The sequence below is a fragment of the Lissotriton helveticus genome, chromosome 4_1 (genome assembly GCF_964261635.1).
Source record: "Lissotriton helveticus chromosome 4_1, aLisHel1.1, whole genome shotgun sequence".
Taxonomy (NCBI): domain Eukaryota; kingdom Metazoa; phylum Chordata; class Amphibia; order Caudata; family Salamandridae; genus Lissotriton; species Lissotriton helveticus.
The window spans coordinates 1,525,479,608-1,525,501,169 of record NC_136063.1 but is presented as its reverse complement, the minus strand read 5'-3'; the positions used below and the strand labels follow the sequence as shown (position 1 = coordinate 1,525,501,169).

At 44.3% G+C, this 21,562-nt stretch overlaps 1 protein-coding gene across 5 annotated transcripts in view; it reads right to left on the bottom strand.

Moving 5' to 3' along the window:
* Nucleotides 1-21,562, bottom strand: part of MTCL1 (microtubule crosslinking factor 1) — a 552,568-nt gene that overhangs the window by 104,417 nt on the left and 426,589 nt on the right. For all 5 annotated transcript variants that reach the window (XM_078688130.1, XM_078688129.1, XM_078688126.1 and 2 more), the window contains one exon: nucleotides 1,672-1,860. In XM_078688130.1, the coding sequence (XP_078544256.1) occupies nucleotides 1,672-1,860 (189 nt within the window). The remainder of the gene's footprint in view (nucleotides 1-1,671; nucleotides 1,861-21,562) is intronic.

The window sequence follows — 21,562 nt, the reverse complement described above, 5'->3', positions numbered from 1 at the left end:
TGGAAATTGAGTCAGCTGCAACCATGATGCAATTCACAGCTGGGCTCTGCCCCTGATGTAATATCTCTGGCAGCCATGAACAGTTAAGCCTGCTCTCTTGTTAAACTCTTTCTGAGCTCAAGGAATGTAAGAGTCCAGGGAGAAGTGAAGAAAAGGGTGGGGAAAGAGCACTGCTGGAAGATGGAATGCGGGAGCCTAGAGTGTCTCCTGAATGCAGCAGCATGCTGGTGCTTTTGCAGAGGAGCACAATATGAGGGAGGTCTGAGACAGGTGCAACACACGTGTAGAAGGGGTGATCTGAATGTCATGCATGCAACGTGAATTTATTAGTGTGCAGATTGCTTTAAGAAAAAAACAGCAGATTTTTCCTAAAATGAATATATACCATTCGCCCCCATACAGACCACATTTCCAGCATGACTAGTACATATGTGCTTTACAAAAATGAAAGGGTCCAGATAAATAAGACCTCGCACACACCTTTTTTTAATCGAGCCTTAATTAGGATTTGAAGTAAATAAATAGCTCAGCAACACAACACATTATTTCACAGTCCTCTTTGGTAATCTAATCTTTAATTACACTAGTATTTTAGTAAGTAAGGAGCATATTCTTCAGTATGTAGAAAAATTCCGATCGGGTCTAACTCTAACCAGTCTGCAATTCTTCAATTTCATGCCAGAACATACCTTCATTGTGCACGATTGAGCTGGTGTGTTCAAGGGTGTGCATGGTCCAGGTCTGATGCTATGGGGCAGTTCATCACAGAGGTACAATAGTGTATGATTGGAGTCCTCTCAGGCCTGTCAGTGGGACTGCACTCACACAAAATGGAGACATCCACTAAGGATGGTGGTCAAGGGTCAGTGAACCACTGCACACATGTACAGAAGCAAACAAGCCCATAGTGTAAGGAGATACAGAGGGAAGTCTGTGCCACATCTGTTTGAATTGGGGAGCCCTCATTCCTCTAGTGAGACTGTGCTATCTCTCTGCACTTCTTGCTAGGAGACGCCCACATGGCACTTCATGTACCATTATATCCCCAACGAAAATAAGATGTCCTTACACTGTCTCTAACCACTTGATGTTCTCTCCAGCTCTCTACTCTTAATTGTGAAGAGATTATATGCATCAGTGAGGTTGTAGCCTATTGGATACCTCTGAGTGCTGCTGAAAAAAGACAGAGGACACGTGTTGTACTTTTTAATTAACGATCTAAACTACTAAAAGGTGTGCCTTGGAGATCAATCCAGAAAAGTATCTGCACTTCCTCAATCACGTTGCAGTTCTGGTGGAATAAAAGAAATTGGAAATTGCACTAAGCCCATTGCAAGAAATGTGTTAAGCTAGAAAGAGGCGCTAACATGCTATAAATAGAGAGTGTGAAAACATGCTTTCTTCTATGGATTAAACCGCTGAATTCCATGAGTTGTTGGGTCTCATACGTGACACGTAGCTTGAGAACAAGCAGTTTTCTAATTATAACATGTTCACATATTTCTAACATTGCCCTGGGGGGGAACACCCAGATGGAAACTAAAATAAAGGTGACTGGCTAAGCACTTTACAACTCATGATGTACTTTCAAATTGCTATTTTCTATACAAACCCTAAAAAACCCTCTGGTGTATCCATCTCTTGTTCTTTGCAGCATGCCCCTCTTCTCACCTGTTTCTGGTGCTGCAGGAGCTCGGCAGTCTGGAGCTGTGGTCCATGGTCTGTGCCTTCTGAGGTGGAATGTTGAGAATAGTCCATCAGTGCAAACACAAGATCCTCCTCGTCATCTTCCAGGTCAGGGTTACCCTCTCTGAGCTCAGAAAGGATGCCACACTCTGGAATTAGGTCCATCTGATCGATCTATGCAGAAAACAAGGAGATTATTTAATTGTTTTAATCAAGCACTATGGTATTAATACAGATTTTTACAGTAAACACGTATCTCCTCCCCGCATGGTGACAGTATCCATTGTGTGGAACGGGCTGTAAATGGTCATTTAGAAGAAAATCGCATTAAATTAGACAAGGGCTACAAAAAACATCGCACTCACAAAAGATGCATTAAACATACATATTCAGGTCATAGTGCTTCATTAAAATTTAGTCTTACAAGGTTCAAGGCGTTTATTTGCTGTAACTGTTGCGATGAGTTTTACAGTAAGTAGATATTTTTACAGATGCCATCATTAAGAGCATACGTTTTGGCACATCATATCTCGGAGATGTTCATGTATGTATGAAGAACAATATGGTATATTTCTTAATTATATTGTTAGTTTATACACATCTTATCTAAGTTTTGGTTAACTGGTATTGTAGGGATATTGATACATCTTCATGATTCGTTAATATTGTATTGTTTAACATTTGGGATATTCCATCAAATTTATATTATTAATTTTATGCTTATAATATTAAATAATGTCTGTGTATTCTCTAAATTCAACATGCAATGCGCTCCACTACGGATGTCTCACTAGTATAAAGGAAATCATCATATTCCTATTGAGCAGTCAGTGTATAAAGTGGGTAAAGGGAGAAAATGAGGACAAATAAGAGACATCATGTCATTTGTGTGGTGGGAGGCAATTTAGCTAAATGTATTGATTGAGAAGTAAAGAAATGGTGAAGATAACAGGTCATATTATTATGGCAATTATATTGCCTCATTCAATGGTTGCCATAGGGCATTTGAAAGAATTGTAAGAGTTGCGGTAGAAAAGAGCACTTTCGCAGAGTTCATAAAGAAATTAACAGAGGAAGAGTAGCCCAAAATAGTCAAGAGTACGGATTTAAGCAGTGAATGTCCCAAATTAAAATACATGACTTTGGGTGTTAGGAGTGAAAACAGTGCACCGGACTATGATGGCTCAGGTCCCTTTATAGGCGTCATTCATACATATGAGAGAACTTTGGCGGTAATGGAAGACTAAGGGTTGTCTTTAACCATAATTAAGAAACAATATTAGATAAAGTATTGGATGGCATTGTGAAGAAAGTACAAGAAACTAATATGTGTGCTGTTTCATTTGAATGCAAATTTATTAACTTCAAGGAATCATTTGAGATTGGAGTGTATGAGGCTCTGCATGGATAAAAGTACATGCAGCTTACAAGGGAATATGTGTGCTAAGATTGCGATAACAGTGTACGTTAGGTAAAAGTTGAACCCCATGATCACCAGAACAGGTTCTTTTGAATTAAAACTTTGATCTTAGCCAAATGATTGTAAAATACTTCCTCAAAGCATTTTCCAATGGTTTGGGTATAACTGCAAAGATTTCAGCATGAAATTATTTTCAAGTCTGATGCCATTCACACAAAAAACATATTGAGAAGAGTTCCTAGAATGGTAAGAAACGAGTTGCAGGACGTGTTGGATATAATTGCTAAATATCAGCTAAAAGGGTTTCCCCAATTGCTCTCACATAGAAAAGTGATTGAAAAATGTGTGTATGGTGGGCCCCAAGACTAAACAATAGTATTATAGTCCATATCCATGATTGGCTGAGTTGCTGTATTTGTTTTTACATTGGACTTGAATTCTGCTCATCATAAAGTACACCTTGCACAAGAATGCAAACATCTCACCACTCTTATAACATTCTTTAAGTTATTTTACTTCATGGGAATACCTTTTGGATTATCTTCTGTCTCATCCATTTTCCAGAGAGACAAGTTACATACTTTCAACGACTTGGACTTTTCTGAGACAATCTATTAAGTTAACATCTTAGTCTTCACAGTAAATGAAGACAATCGTTTTGAGATTCTCAAAGGGGTGTGTTTGTTTGGGAGATGCCTAACACTTCATAACGAAAAATGTACTATGTACTATGTTTAAAAAGGAGGCTAACTGTGTGACACACTCCTTTGTCAAATGAGGCATTATTTCTGAATGGAACACTGTTCAGGCTGATAAGGAAAAACGATTATGCTTTTTTGGGTTTGTGTGAATAATATAGTAAGTTTGTAGAAAACACTGCAGAATTAATTGAACCATTAAGAGAACTGTTTCCCAAAAATCAACATTTCTTGTCAAACGATTATTAACAAAAACATTTGAATTCTGTTAAAGAAGCTATTGTCAGTGCCCCAGCTCAAACATTTCTTCGAAGCCAAAACTGAGTGGAACAGAAAAAAAGCATACTGTATTAGAGAAGGAATTTTTGACATGTGTATGGACCATCAACCATTTATAGAGTAAATTTCTGTTATTAACTGATCAAAAGTCTTTACTTGGAGGAGGAGCTTCGCGCGGATCCAAGATGGACGCGTGAGCACAGGGCTCCCGAGACCCCTTCCACCTCCTGCGACTATCCTGTACAATATCCTGATTTAGACGACGGGTTCGACTGAAGGAAGCCCTGCTGATACGAAATTGTCTTTCGTAATTCGATTTGGCCGCCGGACACCGGACTTGCTGCATCTCAAACTTTCTGGCCTACACCGGCGGATGCCCACGGTCTTGAGTTGCCGAACTACCCGAGTGGTAATTGAATAACAACGGTCACTGGGGCTTGATCGCAACCCTCGTGGTACTTTCGGTTTCGTTTTTGGTCGCTGTCCTCCGTGGCTTCCTGCCTGCCAGTACTGCTGGCCCATACCTTGCAGCCCGCCCCCAGCGCATCTCCCGTCTCTCGTATTTCTTGACTGTATACGTCGGATCTCTAGAGAGCTGCCTTCGCCGTACCCTTCCAGAGGTCTGCCAAGACTCCTTGGCCACCATGTCGGGTAAACCTGAGAGCGAGAAGCGGGCCACCAGGGTCACGAACCGAGGGGGTTCTACTCAGTCTAATACCATTGATCGCTTCGCCCGCCCGAAAGGCACCCCTGGGGGGCTGGGTAGAGCCCCGGGTGAATCTGGAGAGGACCTTCCTGCGACAGACGACCTGACGCTGCGAGACGTCATGGGCGCCATTGCCAGTGTAAAGACCTCCATGGGCCAGCAGTACGAGACACTGGCCTCGAAGATAGACACTGTGGCTATCGAGGTTAACCTCATCAGAACGGATCTTGCAAAGACTAATGAGCGGGTAAAATCGCTGGACATTAAAACAGCAAGTCTCACTACTGATGTTTCGGACCTTCAGACTGAGGTCCACAATCTTCGGAAATTTAATGACTTGTTTGCTCGTCGGCTGGATGATTACGAGAGCCGGGCCAGGCGAAACAACGTCCGCATCATTGGTGTTCCGGAAAGTTCCGAAGCAGTGTCCACGGATCTTTTGGTTGAAGACCTCCTTCCGAACCACTTGGCACCTAAGGGCCTCAGTAACTTCTTCACTGTGGAGCGGGCCCACAGAGTCCCAGGTGGTAAGCCTAAATCTGGAGCGGCGCCACGGCCCATTATAGCCAGGATCTTCAACTTTCGAGACAGAGACGCTATTCTTCAGGCGTCGCGCACTGGTGGGCCCACGAAATTTGAGAATGCATCTATCAGTTTTTACCCGGACTTCACGCAGTCAGTCCTAAGACAGCGCATGAACTTCACGGGTGTGAAACGACGCCTCCGAGATATGAGCCTAAAGTACGCTATGCTGTTCCCGGCCCGCTTGAGGGTCGAATATGAGGAGCGCACTTTCTTTTTTGATCGCCCGGAGGTTGCTAGTGACTGGCTTGATACTCTGCCTACACGGCGCGATCGATCTGAACACTCCGGCGGTGCTGAAGGTGGCCTGGAGGAGCGGGTGGAGTGAGTCCCCGCCGGAGGGCCGGCTATATGTACTTGCAGCAGCGGTTTGACTGTTATTGAGCGCATGTATATTGTTTACCCGGGGGTGGGAGGGTTCGGGTTTCTTCCTCCTCTAAGGGGTTCTTCTCTCTTTTCGTAGATTAGTTTAATGGGGCGACAGGCACACTGCAAGTTGGGGTGGTTCTTTGGATCGATGCAGGGGTGCAGGGTGGGGGGGTGTGTGTTGGGTATTCTTTCGGGGGCGGGGGGGGGTCTTTTGTTTCTTTGTTTACTCCGAGGTTTCATTTCAAGATGCGATTCGCTGGATGTGACTGTCCTTATGCGGGGGGGACGCTGGGTACATTTCTGCAATGGGGGGTAGGGGGCTGAGGGTGTTGAGTTGGAATGTAAACGGGCTGGGTGATAGGATCAAGCGGGGGATAGTTTTGCAGTACTTGAAACGTATTTCACCTGATGTTGTGTTGCTTCAAGAAACTCATTTGATAGGGAACACTTGCCATGCGCTGAATAGGAGGGGGTATCGTCTGGTGGCGCACTCAGGTTTCACCACAGGTTCGAGGGGGGTGGGCGTTTTGGTTCGTAACTCCCTCCCCTTGGAGATCGATGACGTCGTGCTTGACGATCGTGGCCGATATGCGGCCATTACGGGGCGATGGGAGGGGAAGACTATTTCCATACTCTCTGTCTATGTCCCACCAGGTCTACAGTCCACTACGTTCTCTGATTTGGGTGGGGTGGTCTTGAGCTTCCCCGAGGGCATGGTGATAATGGGTGGCGACTTCAATTCAGTGGTTAGTGGTGATGATGATCGTAACCCCCCAAGAACTCTTTTGAGATCGCAGTCATGGTTGGGTGATTTTCTGGATGCGATGGGTTTAGTGGATAGCTGGAGGCACCTGCACCCTGGACAGTTACAGTACACCTTTCACTCGGGAGCGCATGGTAGTCTTTCGAGGCTTGATTATATTCTAGTGCCAGCGGTGCAGATGGTCTCCGTAACGGAAGTGCGTCACTTGGCAAGGGGGGATCTCGGATCACTCTCCACTTTGGCTTGGGATTGATTTGTCCTTGGGAGCGGAGGGCCGTGTTGCCCCGATCAACCCCTGGCACCTACACAACCCCAAAACTAGGGCTGCAGTGGTTCAATGCATGGAACACTACTTTAATGAGAACGTGGGATCGGTGTCCTCTTCCGTTTCCCTCTGGGAGGCCTATAAGACCGTGATTCGGGGTCAGGTCCTTTCCTTGATTGCTAGCGCGAAGAAAAGTAAGCATGAGGAGGTTGTTTGCCTTGAGAATGATATCACAGCTTTGGAGGACGACTTGGGATCCGGGGTTACACCCGAGAAGTTGCATGTTTTGGCCCTTAAACAGGCTGAATACAGGGCTCTGGTGACAGATGCAGCCAGGATGATGTATCGTGTGCAACAGGGGAGAATGTATGATGTTGGTGATAAGGCCGGGAAGCTGATTGCTTGGTTGGACAGGAGAGAGTGTTTGAATAGGGTTGTGCCTGCTGTGGAAGGGGTGGATGGCTCGCGGGTTGTGGACGCTGTTGGGATAGTCGCGGCTTTTGCTCAGCACTTCCAGAAGGTTTATGCGCCGGTCTCGGACAGGCCGGAGGAGGACTCACATTTGCTACTGAGAGATATCGCGCTGCCTAGCCTCTCGGAGTCTGACCGTGAGCTTATGGAAGCGGATTTTTCCGCTGACGAAATAGCGCTTGCTATCTGTTCCCTTCGTTCAGGCAAGGCCACTGGCCCGAATGGTATTCCGGTAGAGCTGTATAAGTTGTGCCCGGATAAGATGGCGCCGCATCTACGTCACATGTTCTTGGAATCGCGAGATCTCGGACTCCTTCCCCGGGATCAGAGATTGGCGTCCATTGTGGTAATTCATAAAGATGGGAAACCCCGTGAGCAGTGTTCGTCGTATAGACCGATCTTGCTTCTGAATGTTGAACCTAAGGTTCTGGCGAAAGTATTGGCGAACCGTCTAGTTACAGTGATTGGTGACTTAGTACATCCGGATCAGTCCGGATTTATCCCCCACCGTAATACTGCGCTCAACCTTCGCCGTCTTAATGGCGTTCTGGCGCGGGCGGGGTCACTTCGTGAGCCGGCCATCTTGGTTTCTTTAGACGCCTCGATGGCCTTTGACACAATAGAGTGGTCGTATTTATGGGCGGCTCTCTCGAAGTTCGGTTTCGGCCCGCGTTTTATCGGGTGGTTCAGCTCCTCTACGAACAACCATTGGCTCAGGTGGTGGTGAACGGCAGGGCCTCGGAGTCCTTCGTTCTTGGCAGAGGCACGCGGCAGGGCTGCCCGTTGTCACCGTTGCTCTTCGCACTTGCTCTTGAACCCCTTGCCGCGTGGCTCCGATGGGAGCCGTCGCTTAAGGGCATTAGTTGGTCCCCAGGATATGAAGATCGTGTTTCATTGTATGCGGATGATATCTTGCTGTACTTGACTTCCCCTCGTAAATCCTTGGGAGTGTTATTTGACGTGTTGCGCTCCTTCGGGAGAAACTCTGGCTTGTCCATCAATTGGACCAAGTCTTGTATTTATCCGCTCACTGGAGAAATGCCCTTGCTGCCCCGTGTCTGCCCGATACCTGTAGTACGTGACGGCTTTAAGTATTTGGGGATTTATATCTCCTTGGACTCTAAGGTGCGGTATGAGAGGAATTTACTGCCGCCACTTCGTCGGCTGCGGTCGGACGTCGCGGGTTGGTGTGGCTTGCCGCTGTCCCCGTTGGGGAGAGCCGCCCTGTTTAAGATGATGTCTCTCCCCCGGTTCCTTTATGCCCTTCAGAATACGCTCGATCTGGTCCCAGCTAGTTATTTCCGTGAGGTTGAGGGCCTCCAACGGCAACTGGTATGGGGCGGGCGGCCTCGCATCGCGTTCTCGAAACTGACTCTACCTTGGTATGATGGCGGTATAGCGCTGCCCGACGTCAGGCGCTATTACTGGGCGTCTCAGTTGAGTGCCATCAACCATGCCATGTATGGTCCTACCCCTAACCCTGCGTTCGAGATGGACAAATGGCAGCTACCGGGTGGCGACTACAATAGAGCGCTTTATTCTAAAGCTGCTAGGAAGTCACTTTCTGGTCCCACTGCGGTTGCTGTGCGAGTTTGGACTAGTGCGACGGCTGCCACGGGATGGACAGACAAGCTGACAAGAGCAACTCCGCTTTAAGCGGCTGAATGGCTGGGGAATCTCTGGGCGACGAAGGGGTTCGACAAGTGGGATCTTATAGGTATTAGCCGAGTAGGGGACCTCCTGATCAAGGACAGGATCAAGACTTTTGCCGAACTCCAGCGGGAATACAGCCTGAGTGACAGGGAATACTACCGCTATCTTCAAATTCGCCACGCATTTGCTTCGGTGTTTCCGGCTGGTGCTGTAGTCCCGGAATCCTCCCCCCTGGAAGATAGGGTGCTCGATGGGCATGTCCCTGATAGTACCATCTCTCTTATATATAAGAAGCTTATTAACGCCTGCTCTGACCTCCTTTTACAGCTCCGTAATGCCTGGACTGCGGATGGGCTTGAGTTGGATGACGAAGACTGGCAGGCCGCGGTGTCGTCTCCAAAGGAAGTGGCGATTCCGGTGCGTCTACGGCTAGTGCAATTGAAGATTTTACACCGCGTCTATGTCACGGGTCCACGCCTGATGAGGATGGGTTATTCGTTGGATGGGTTGTGCAGGCGTGGCTGTGGTATGCTTGCTACTTTTTTCCATATCATATGGGAGTGTCCGGATGTGGTGTCTTATTGGAGAGGTGTACATGACATTATGGAAGAGGTGACGGGTGTGTCTTTACTGCCAGAGGCTAGGAGGTGCCTTCTGAATGTCTGGGAGCCCAATGATTATAGCGTGGCGCAGACTCGGTGGGCCACCCTAGGCAACATGATCGCCAAAAGGGACATAGCCCAACTGTGGGGGTCCCAGAGGGCACCCTCGGCATCGGCGTGGATGGAATGCATGGATTGGTGAATGTTTAGGGAGAAAACGGTGTATATTGCCCGGGGTAGGCCTAGGAAATGGGGTAAGGTGTGGGGTCAGTGGAATGCGTATCGAGGAGAGATTTGTACCCCCCCTCCGTAGATCCCGTTGTTACCCCTCTGTCTCCGTGACCTCGCTTTCCATGCATCCTTCTCCTATACCACACTGTTGCTTGTCCACTCTTGGCCCTTCTTTCCACCCCCTTAAGACTTATCCTTCTTTAGACCAGCCTTATTGGCTGGCTTTCCCCCCCTGCTGGTGGAAATGGTCACTTCGACAACAATCTTACCTCTGACTTTGTTTCTGTGTTGTTTTGTTTAAAATATAAAATGTGAAACCTTTTTATTATCCCCCTACAGCCGCCAGCCCTGTTTATTGACGTGTAACATTGCGATTGATTCCAGGGGTTGATGGGCCTTGTACTGTTTTCGACTGTGTTGCGGATTATTACTGACCGGCCCTGGGGGGTTGTAGGTCTGTATTTGTATGACTTTTCTGATAATGAAGGTTTTAAAAAAAAAAAAATAAAAAAAAAAAGTCTTTACTTAATATTATATCACCTGGAGAATCACAATCTTCCACAGAATTGCTCACTTGTGTTCATTTAAAATGCCAGGATTTCTCTGAAAAGTCTCTTTTAAATTACATTTATTTTGTGCCAGGGAGTAAAATTATAATCTGTATTGGTTTCATCTTCCTATTGAAGAGCCACACTCCTCCAATTTTTATGACTACAATATTGATCAGATTTCTTTCCTAAAGGAGATTTTGTAGCAAAGCGTTTGGGGTCCCAAGGATGGCCCTCCTATAAATCTTTAAAGGATCAGTTACTTCCTTTTAGCCATTTGGCTGCGAAACGTTGCATGGAAAGTAATATGGCTAATATTAAGGCTATCTCGTCTTGCTTCCACCTCATTTCTTTATTTTTTATAACCATATTTTATTGGCATTTAAAAAATATCGACATACACGTTCGATCAAAGAACCGGATCTAGCATAACATGCCTTTGACAATCGCTGGTTCATTTCATCAACAATCCCATTAAATCAAAACGAAACCCCCTCCCCTCTTGAGTTGCGCTTTATTAAACAGGAGAGAATGTCTACATACTACCGGGTTCTCGGGCTTCCGTCTCCCTGAGCCCGTGCATTAGAGTGCTACACCTCCTGACAACCTTAGGCTGGTTGTCCCTCTAGTCTATCGTCTTGCTCGGGCTCTGCCACCCTTGGGGTGGCCGCTCTACTAGGGCTGTCTTGTCCATTCGCCAGCAGTTCACACACTAAGCTTTCCCAAGCTCTGGCCCTCCTCAACTTGCCTATTCCCCAGCTGGCCTCTCTGAGCAGTAGCCTGTCTTCTGCTCCCGCCCACCTTCAGAGCTGACTTCTCCATGTGGTGATCCGCGGCCCTCCTGGCCCTTTCCAATGACTGGCTATCTCTCTCTTGCCAAGACATAGCAAGATCATGAAACTTAATTTAAACAAATGAAGGAGTAACCACTAAGGATACTAAATACCTGTATAATTATTACGGTATTATGGGTGCATGCCCTGCGACCCAGTCTGGGACAATCCTTTGTCCTTTGAAGACCCCCACTCAGGGAGAGGTGTGGCGCCGCGGCCAGGGCGACTGACGCTGGAATCTGGGGATCACGGTTCGATCCCCTGCTCTGGCGGCAGGTTAGCCCAGCACCATGTGACTCTGGGCAATAGCTCGCTTAATCTTCCCGACGGCCCCCAGCGCCTAGAGACCCTTACGGGTGATTGTGCGCTTTACAAATGTGGACTTTACTTTACTCACCAACCTAGTTGGTGACATGCTTCATCATCGGGGTCGCACCCGGACGGCCGAATGCCATCCAGGTGTGCTGCGACACCTGATTACAGTGGAGCGGGTTATTCGTTTTTATATGTGATAAAGGTAGAATAGTGTGTTTAAAAGTTGTCTCAACACTACCCACTCGAAGACTTTATTCTGGAGTGGTTGGACAACCAATAAAATTATATACAGTAGTATTTACATGGGGCACCTTTGCCTTATTATGTAGGCTGTGGTGTCGAAAGAGACGTGTTAAAAAGGAGGGAGGTCTACATGTTTCAACCTACGTGTGATTATGGAGGTTTTCGTCAGGACCAGTGTAACTTAGGCTGGGTGGTCTACACACGCTAAGGTGTATTCAGTCCTCGCCTAAAAGTGCAGGTGAAATCACAAACAGGTGATTTCTGACAAAGGTGTTTCAGCAGGTTGAAACATGTAGACCTCCCTCCTTTTTAACACGTCTCTTTCGACACCACAGCCTACATAATAAGGCAAAGGTGCCCCATGTAAATACTACTGTATATAATTTTATTGGTTGTCCAACCACTCCAGAATAAAGTCTTCGAGTGGGTAGTGTTGAGACAACTTTTAAACACACTATTCTACCTTTATCACATATAAAAACGAATAACCCGCTCCACTGTAATCAGGTGTCGCAGCACACCTGGATGGCATTCGGCCGTCCGGGTGGGACCCCGATGATGAAGCATATCACCAACTAGGTTGGTGAGTGAGGGGTCTTCAAAGGACAAAGGATTGTGCCAGACTGGGTCGTAGGGCATGCACCCATAATACCGTAATAATTATACAGGTATTTAGTATCCTTAGTGGTTACTCCTTCATTTGTTTAAATTAATATACCCAAGGGGACCAGGAGTTCCTACTTGACCTATAGGTCGAACCACCCTTGCTCTCTCCTCTGTTTATATAAGATCATGAAACTTCCCTGTCACTTTATTTTTGGCTGTATGGGGAAACCAGCCCAAAAGAAAGTGTTCTGGGGTATGTGGAAGATCTTTATCTGCAAGGTCTCCTACCACCTGCCTTATTCCAACCCCCAAAAGGCTTGCAATAGCGGGTAGTTCCAGAACATTTGGAGAATGTGCGCCTCCCTTTCTCCACATCTTGGGCAAGCGGCCGTTTCCACACCAAAGTGCCTCCTAAATGCGGGCCAGTGTTAGATATGCTCTGTGCAGCACGTAGTAATTGATTAATTTAAAGGGCACATTCCTAGACACTTTCGGGGTACGCTGTAAGATTTTATACCACTCCCCCTCTGGTATCTGTTTACCCAAGTCTTTTTCCCACTGTAATTGCAAGCGCTCTACCGGCTTTTGCATTTCTACCTGTATCGCCTTATAGAGGCAGGACACCTTCTTAATTCTTCCTGCTGACAGCACAACATACCTACATCCTGCTAGCGCTCGTGGTTCCGCGCCCCGGCCCTTCCAATGCATCCTAATCCTGCGCGTCAGGGCCCTATGTTTCAGGAAGTGACCCCCAGGTACGTCATGCGCAGCCCGCAGGTCCTCAAAGGGACTTGCTTCCACCTCATGCCCCTTTCTTGCACCAGTCTATGCTTCCTGTATCCTTATATCACTCTTAGAGGTTCTTTTTCACCCGGTCTTTCTCTCTTTGTCACTGTTTTGCTATCTTTGCCTGACTAATTCCCCCTCCCTCTTTTGCTTCTCTGTCTTTTGCTTTGAGTCAAAGTCCGATGAGGATAAATACATTCCTGTTCCCCCAAAAAAGAGTGCCAGTGCCCACAGTAAAAGCTTTTTGAGCTTTTATGTTTTTGTGCATTTTCAACAGTGTGCAGAATGTGGTTCTACCCTCGATTTTACATAAATACACTAAGCTATAGCTATTGCAATTGAAGCTAATTTCCAATGACATGTAGAAGATTGCCTTCCTGATTCCTACTAATTAGGTCTCAATTTGGGCCTGGTAGCCATGTTTTTTTAAATTAAAGTTTGCCTCTGCATATTTCACGGTTTATTATTTTTGCAGCACACAGTCAAGCAGAGGCATGCTTGCTTATTTCCATAAGGTTTGTTCTTGCTGTTCTCAATGAAATCTTTCTAGCATAGTCCCAATAATGTAACTTTCTTCAAGGATCTACTGCTAGCTCACTGTGCTCTATTCATTCACAATATAGTGCAACTAGTTTATCCTTCCACCGCCAGGTGACATTAGCGTAGACTGGGCATGATCAATATTCATATAGTGGGACCTTAATTTTTGCAGGGAACAGCCTTTACAACGCGGGCATTACCATGCGCTGCCATTACTACGCTGCTTTTACAACGCAAGTCGTTTCAACGACTTGCGCTGGAGGGCGCTGTTGGCAAAGGAATAGTTTAATTTTCTATTCCAACACCTTCCCTACTGTCAACGTGGGCTGGAGTTGGAATAGAAAATTAAACTATTCCACTATCCAGCCCAAGTCGTTGTAACGACTTGCGTTGTAAAAACAGCGTAGTAATGGCACGCGTGGTAATAGCCCGCGTTGTAGTGGCATACATCCAATTTTTGCAGGGTTCCCCAAGCACAAACCTCCACCCACAAGTACTGCACCTAGGCCCGATTGGAAAATTGTGTCGTTCAGCACCATGGCAGAAAATAAACTTAATGAGCAAGAGAAGGGCACTAGTTTAAATGGTCACACCACTGAATAATGTGTCCTGTTCAAAAACATGAATGGAAAATCTTTATGGATAATAAAAATAGACCATTGTGGCTATAATGTGTGCATTCTTCCATTCTGCAAAACGTGTTATTGGCATCAAACAGTGAACATAAGATGCACCCAACCCTGTGGTGTGGATTGTGTTGAGGGGCCCAGTGGAGAGTGCATGTGAGCTGATACTGCGATAAGTATGGTAATATAACACTGCTTGGCTGAGATCCTCTGCTTACCAAGAGTGACCAGTACAGATGTATTATTTGTCTGTAAAGGTAAATGATGACACCACTTTGTTGAAGCAGTGGCAGTTATATTTGTCTCTCAACTCCACTTCTCCATTCTATGGTGAAGCAGACATACATTCAGAAATCTTTGCACATGTGGACAAGACAGAATTTTCTTAATCCAAGTATGTTCTGACAAAGTTAGGTGCATGAACTGCTATATTGATTTTTGGAACTGCGCTAAAATCGCAATTAGGACTTGCAAAATGAAATGGTCGCACATGTGGCCCAATGCTCTTTTCATCACCCTCCCCCAATGTAGGCAGAAGAGTGTTCAAGGGGCAGCTGCAATTTAAACTAAATTGTCACATGGATGTTTATTAAGTCTCAATGTTATGATTGTTCACAATCTAATTAGAGTTCTGACCTATTTCTACGATAAAATGTTTTCTTTGCACTATAATGGACCCTTCAACGCCACAGGAATTGTAAACAAAGGAGCCATCTGCGTTTTCCCCCCATAGCCTCCCTAGATATTCCCTCCCTAATGATCTTGTGTATCTTGTCCAATAGTGTAGTTGGATTCAAAAATTAATTTAGTGAGAACACCAGCCCTTTGAGGCACCGCAGTTCAAGTCTTGTGGTCCTTCAATGCTTCCACCAATAGTACAGTAGCGCGTGAAAATATTTATATTTATGAACAATTCTATTTAAAAACATTGACTGTCTTGAATTCTGAATTCCGGCAGCACGATGAAGGAGAATATTGTGGGTGGCCGGTATCATGTAACATGAATATCTATGGGGTCAAACTATGCACTCCCTCAGTTGTAACATGAGATCAGGAAAGGAAACAAACCCCTCGACTCCTTCCCAATATTCATTCAAAGTCAAACAAGGAAACGCAACTGTTGTAAAAAAAATAAATAAAAAAAAAACTAATAGAGATGTTTTGTTTTTAATGCTAACAACTTGTGTGCAATGTTCTAATCCAAGATGAACACTCCTCGGGCTTTTTTAGGGATCAAAACAGTATCCAAGCTGAAATTTCAGATTCCTAATTCACTGCTTGATTTCCATTGTAGCAACCAAACCAGACCCCTAAATAGAAACCCCACTTGTGCCTCTCTATCTTAAATTCATCAGTAATCTGATCTCCGTGTAGAGTGCAGCTGCTGACTGCATCTAATCCCTCGGCGTGGGCTCCTTGTGCTAACATCTAATTAAAGCTAATGATATTAGTACTGCTTTCTATAATGACTTGTGTTCCTTTCACTTATCTGTTTAATCAGCACCCTAATATATCAGGCTCTGAAAAGTAGTAATTTAATAAATGCTAGCTTCAGTAGTGTTTCTGGATGTGTGTCAAATATCCCAATTTTCAACTGATTCAAACCCAGTAGGCTCACACATATTTACAGAAATGACAGTGGCCAAGTTATTTTATTTTTATTGTTTAACACAGGACACCCTTGGTATCTGGTTTTCCTTTGTACTTTGCTGCTCCCCCCGCCGACATTCTAACAGTGCACCAGTGTATTGCCACCTTCTAAAATGTCACCCTGCTCTCGTCCTTGGCCAGTGCAAGCCTTCTTTCAGTGACCCACACCAATGTGGGCTCTTCCAGGTCCTGCACCACCCACCGGTGAACCTCAAATCATGGTGTTGGGTGAAAGGCACTGTGAGCCGTCTCTTATCCCATCTCTGTATTCCAGATGTGCTCCTTGCCCTGGTCCTCCTGCCCTTCTTCCACAAACCTGCCTCATGTGTCAAATATCCTATACCTCTGCCCCTGACTCACACCGGACCAGTGTCTCTGGACCGGTTTCAATCTTTTTTGTAAGTGATTTCGAATTGAGACAGTTACAAATGTATGGTTATTATATTTCAATATTTTTATATCCATCAGATGACAGTAAAACATATTTCTTCCATATTAGGGTCACACTTATGTTTCGTAAATTTCCAAAAAAGTCAAAATCTACTTCAAAGAGTCAAGGAGTAGTCCCAGGAGTAAGCATTTACACTTGGAAATGTAAGTTCTGTATGTGAAAATGTTCAGCAAACATTAATCTGCCGGTGCTAATATTTTTATAGTCACAAGGAAAACATTTCTTTCCTGTGGGGAAGCCCTTCGCTGAATACCCCCACCAGTTTTGTGGGTGGTTCTCCATTTCCAATGTGGATACAGATTTGCATCTGATATTGTCAGGAGGAAATATCTCAGTTTTTAGGGTTGGAATGGACATTGAAACATTTGTGGATACCCACAAACTCAAAGGTTTGTGGGTGCTCATCCTTTTTGCAAGGCATTCCCACTGTGGAACTGCTTCCCATCCCTCTGAGCAGACAAGATGCCATATACCAATACTGCAGTGTGGTTTACTAGTAATTCAATATTTTCGTGGTGTGAATTGCAATACTGAAGTGCTATTAGTAAATCATGTCATTCTTCACCTCTTGTTTTGTGAAACAGCCCCATAATTATTGATCCATATACACATGGCCTGAATTCAAACGGTTTCTGAATTTAAGACACACAGAAAAAGTTAAACATTCGGCACAACATCTAGTACTATCCTTAAAGAAATAGTCTATGTGCCGCAATGCTAGTTATGAGCACATAAGTTGCACCAAGTTTGCTGATTTTTCTGCAGTATTCAATGACAACCAGAGTATTTTCAAAGGCGTGGTCAATGAAATTGAGGTAAATATCCACTTTCCCGTTGCCACAGTTTTAATCTAAACGTTCAATTAAGATAGTCAAGGGTTTAAGTGGAGTAGGAAGTGGGAAAACTGCATGGAACTCCTTAATTTTTGCACAACATATGGGTGGTGGGAAGACTTTATTTAAAGAAAGTTTTCCATTAGAAGAAAAAAATAAATCAACTTTTTAGTGATATTTTCCAAATGTACTAACTCCCCCAGGCAGACTTTCCACGGCACACAAGCTCTGCACATGTAAGACATTTGTGAAAAGCTTACAGTACCATTGTGAGCACCTCAGGGCTTTTTAACACCTTGGCTGCTATGACTTTTCCCCTCCTGTGCTGATTGATTGATAATCCCATTGTTCATGACAAGGTCAGCTCGTCATTAGCACAGCTCCAGTGTGCCTCATGACGAGCTGAGCTCGTCATGAGCATGGAAGGAGTTAAGAAGTCTTACATTTCTACTTTCCACTATCCAGTTGAGTTTGAACATGCAGAGATTTACATATTTTTGGGATTAATGCCAAGAATGTCTCATTCAACTAAAGATCTATAATAAATCAAAATAAATATATATGCAGCTATACAATGTGTATTAGGATTTTCATCCAACTAGGGAAAATCAGACACCAAAATCTCTTCAAAAGAAGCTTCTAATACATAAAACAGTTTTGTAATATCAGCCAGTTGCAAATAGATAAAGATCACTACCTTAAACTTCATAATATGATTAAAGGCTTCTCTAACCTGTGGACACTTCGATCCTTAATAACATCAATGTTAGACTGGTAGACTCACTTTAGATCTGACCCATACATAAACACTTTAAACCTCATACCACCCAAACAAATCTCAAAGCCACCCACACCCCCCAGCAAAGGTCCATATTTTTAAAAAAGTTCCAAGAAATAGCGTACTAATTGGATGAAAACTCAGTATACTTCAGTTCTAGGATCTGGCCCTTAGATCAAAACTTCCGGTTCCCAGCTCATCAAAAAATGTGTATTTTATAGACTTCTAATGACTAAAACATCTTTTTCGGCTTTGAGAATAAACACTATACTAACAATACCTTGTTTCAAACTCAGGTCACTAAGAAACGGGGTCTTTTGAAAGCTCTTTTATAACTAGAAACAGGTCATTACATTTATGTGTGAAAAATGCTTCCTTAGAAAAAATACAAAAACCAGAAAAGAAGAAACATTAACAATAATAATTACACTAGGGGTAACACTGTTGTAGTAATGACCTAACTTATAAGTAAATCTGTTACAATGCAGTTAAGAACAATACAGAGGCATGCAATTAAAGTTATCATTCAAACATAGCGTTGAATGAATTACATTTATTTTCAAATGAGAATTAAGAGAAAACAAAATGAATGCAAAAAGGAAAAAGGCAGAAGAAATACTAAAGATAGAAAAGATAAGATTTATATATAAATTGAGCCCTAGTAGAAGAAAAAGAGAGAAGTTTCATGAAATGTCAGCAATCTTTACAATAATATAAACATTGCGCTAAAAATAAGAGCTAGATGAACCATATACCTTAAGAATCGTGGAGGCTGCAAAATGACATTTGCATCAGAGGATGGAACGTGAAGACAAGGCAAATATGTAGTGAAAGGTAGCCAAAGTAAATCTTTCTTAATTAAATTCTGAGTTTACATAGCGCTTGCTCTGTCAAGTCTATGACTGTGGTAAAGTATATTCCACCATCTAGAAAAAGAACGTTGTGGCATCCTTCTAGCTGGATGCAATTATTTGCATGGCAATAGCCCAAAGCAAATGAGCAAATTTATCAACATACAATTATTTTTCCAGATCGGTGAAGAACTACCTAAAAAAGTTTCAATGAATCAAATTGAATGGAGATACGACATCTTTGTGAAATTATATCCCAAAAGTGCAACCAAAAAGTGTGAACTGGTGGACAAAAGAATTTTGAGAGCCACAAGCCTAATGTTTATCATTTGCATCATTAGTGTATTTATGGAGAAAAGCAGGGGTAAAAAAAAACCACCTTTTATAGAAGTAGTACATTGTTTGAGTGGTGCTAGCTGAGAATAATGTATTATGGATTTTAGACCAAATAGCGTTCCTGGGCTGATATGAAAACACACAGTTTAAATCTTGTTCCTATTGTGTCTCTTTGTTGGTTTTAGAGCGTGATGTAAGGAGATTATACAGGTGTTTATAAATGTAAAAGGCAGTGTAGAGGTTGGAGAAACCAAGAACATTGGGAGAAGTACTAGGGATAGGAGTGTTAGAAGAATGAAGTGTAGATTTATGTTGAGAAATAGTTTGCTTTAGCAACTCAAATTTAGACTGATCATTGGAATATATATTCTATTTAGTTTGAAGTTCAATAAAAAAGAATTAATTTGAGGATAGTAATTGAAGCACATAGAGGATTCTCCCAGCAACCTAGCTCCCCGAGATAATTGATCGATGGGATAGTTTAATATGTTTATTCTGCCAGAGTCTAAAAATGCTGCAATGGTGAAAAGGATTTAGCAATAATAGGTTTGATTAAAACACCTGAATTAGGGAGAGCAAAAGAGGAGAAATATTGGGTTGTTGCGATATGAAGACTGCCTATTGAATGGACTGCCGATTCTTCCAGATGACGCTAAACCATGAAGGGAGCATTACCTTCTGATAGCAGAGGCCACATTTCTTTCAAAGCAGAATAATATTTGGAATAGTAAGGAAAGTTCACGCCACCGAATCCTTAGGTTTCTTTAATTCTGAGAGTGATGTGCATACCTTTTTTTTTATTCCATAAAAATGTGAAGAGAAAACGGTTTATGGTTTAAAAAAACTACTGAGGGAGATTGACTTGGAGGATTGAAAGATAAAAATTGATAATTGGGAGCATCATTATCTGAACAGTGTCCAATCTGCCCCACCAAGAGGGAAATAAGGGTGACCATTGCTCAGACAAGGTACATATTTTGTTCTGAAAAGCAACTGAAATTGATATTAATTGTATTCTTTAAAGAATTGGAATAGTGAATCCCTAAAGCACAAGTTACTACTTGTGTAACGATATATCTGTAGGAGACATTAGTTAGTATTAGATTCCTTACCTTAGAATATCCCCAGGCGTCAGACTGGATCCGGAAACTTTTGCGTAGCAGTACCCTTGCGCGTCGGTAGGCGTCGTCTGCGGCTCCGCGTCCGTCGTCGGCGCCGTGATGACGTCGTCGGAGTACTTAGACGCCGCCTCCGTGTGCTGACGTCAGTTCTTAGACACAGCTTTTCCGCGCCAGAAACGCAGAGCCATGTTAAAAACCAACACTGGTGCCATTGAAACTAGGGCCCTGAAAGGGGGTAACCCTAACCCTAGATATCGGTTCGCAGAACGGGGAGGAAGGGTGGGTGGGTAAGGAATCTAATACTAACTAATGTCTCTTACAGATATATCGTTACACAAGTAGTAACTTGTGCATCTGAAAGAGACACGTTAGTATTAGATTCCTTACTTAGAATAGATACCCCAGCAATACCAACCCCGGTGGTGGGTCTGCGAACCAATAATCACACCGGAAAGTCCTGGAGGACAGAACGGCCAAAGAAGCCATCCCTCCGGACTTGGCTGTCCAGGCAGTAGTGTCTTGCAAACGTGTGCAAAGATGCCCACGTAGCCGCCTGACAGATGTCCTGTAAGGGCACCCCCCGGCCCAGGGCAGTTGTAGTCGCCGTGGCTCGGGTGGAATGAGCCCGTAATCCAACAGGGGGCTCCTTTCTAGCCAAGGAGTAGCATGCCTGGATACACAAGATGATCCACCGGGAGATGGTCCTCTTGTGCACCGCTTTCCCCTTCTTAGCGCCCACGTAACCAACAAAGAGTTGGTCATCCACCCGGAACTGGCGTGTGCGATCCAAGTTAAATGAGAGCGCACGTTTTGGGTCCAGACGGTGGAGCCGCTCTTCCTCTTTAGAGGGATGCGGTGGCGGGAAGAAGGTTGGCAAGGTGATACACTGCCCGATGTGGAAGGCTGTGACAACCTTGGGCAGGAAAGATGGCTTAGTACGCAACGCCACTTTGTCCGGATGGACAGAAAGGAAAGGTGGAGTACAAGAAAGGGCCTGGAGCTCACTCACTCTCCTGGCAGAGGTGATGGCAACCAGGAAAACAGTCTTCAGAGTTAGAAGGCGGAGAGGGCAGTTGTGAAGTGGCTCAAAGGGAGCGCCCATCAGAAATGTAAGAACCAGGTTCAAGTCCCACTGAGGCATCACAAACGGAACAGGAGGAAACATGTGTGTGATGCCCTTAAGAAATCTATTTACAATAGGGGACTTGAAAAAGAAGGTTGATCAGGCAGCCTCAGAAAGGCTGAAAGGGCAGAAAAGGTAGCCCTTGATAGTGCCCAGAGCAGAGCCCTGCTGGGCAAGAGAAAGAAGGAAGACAAGAA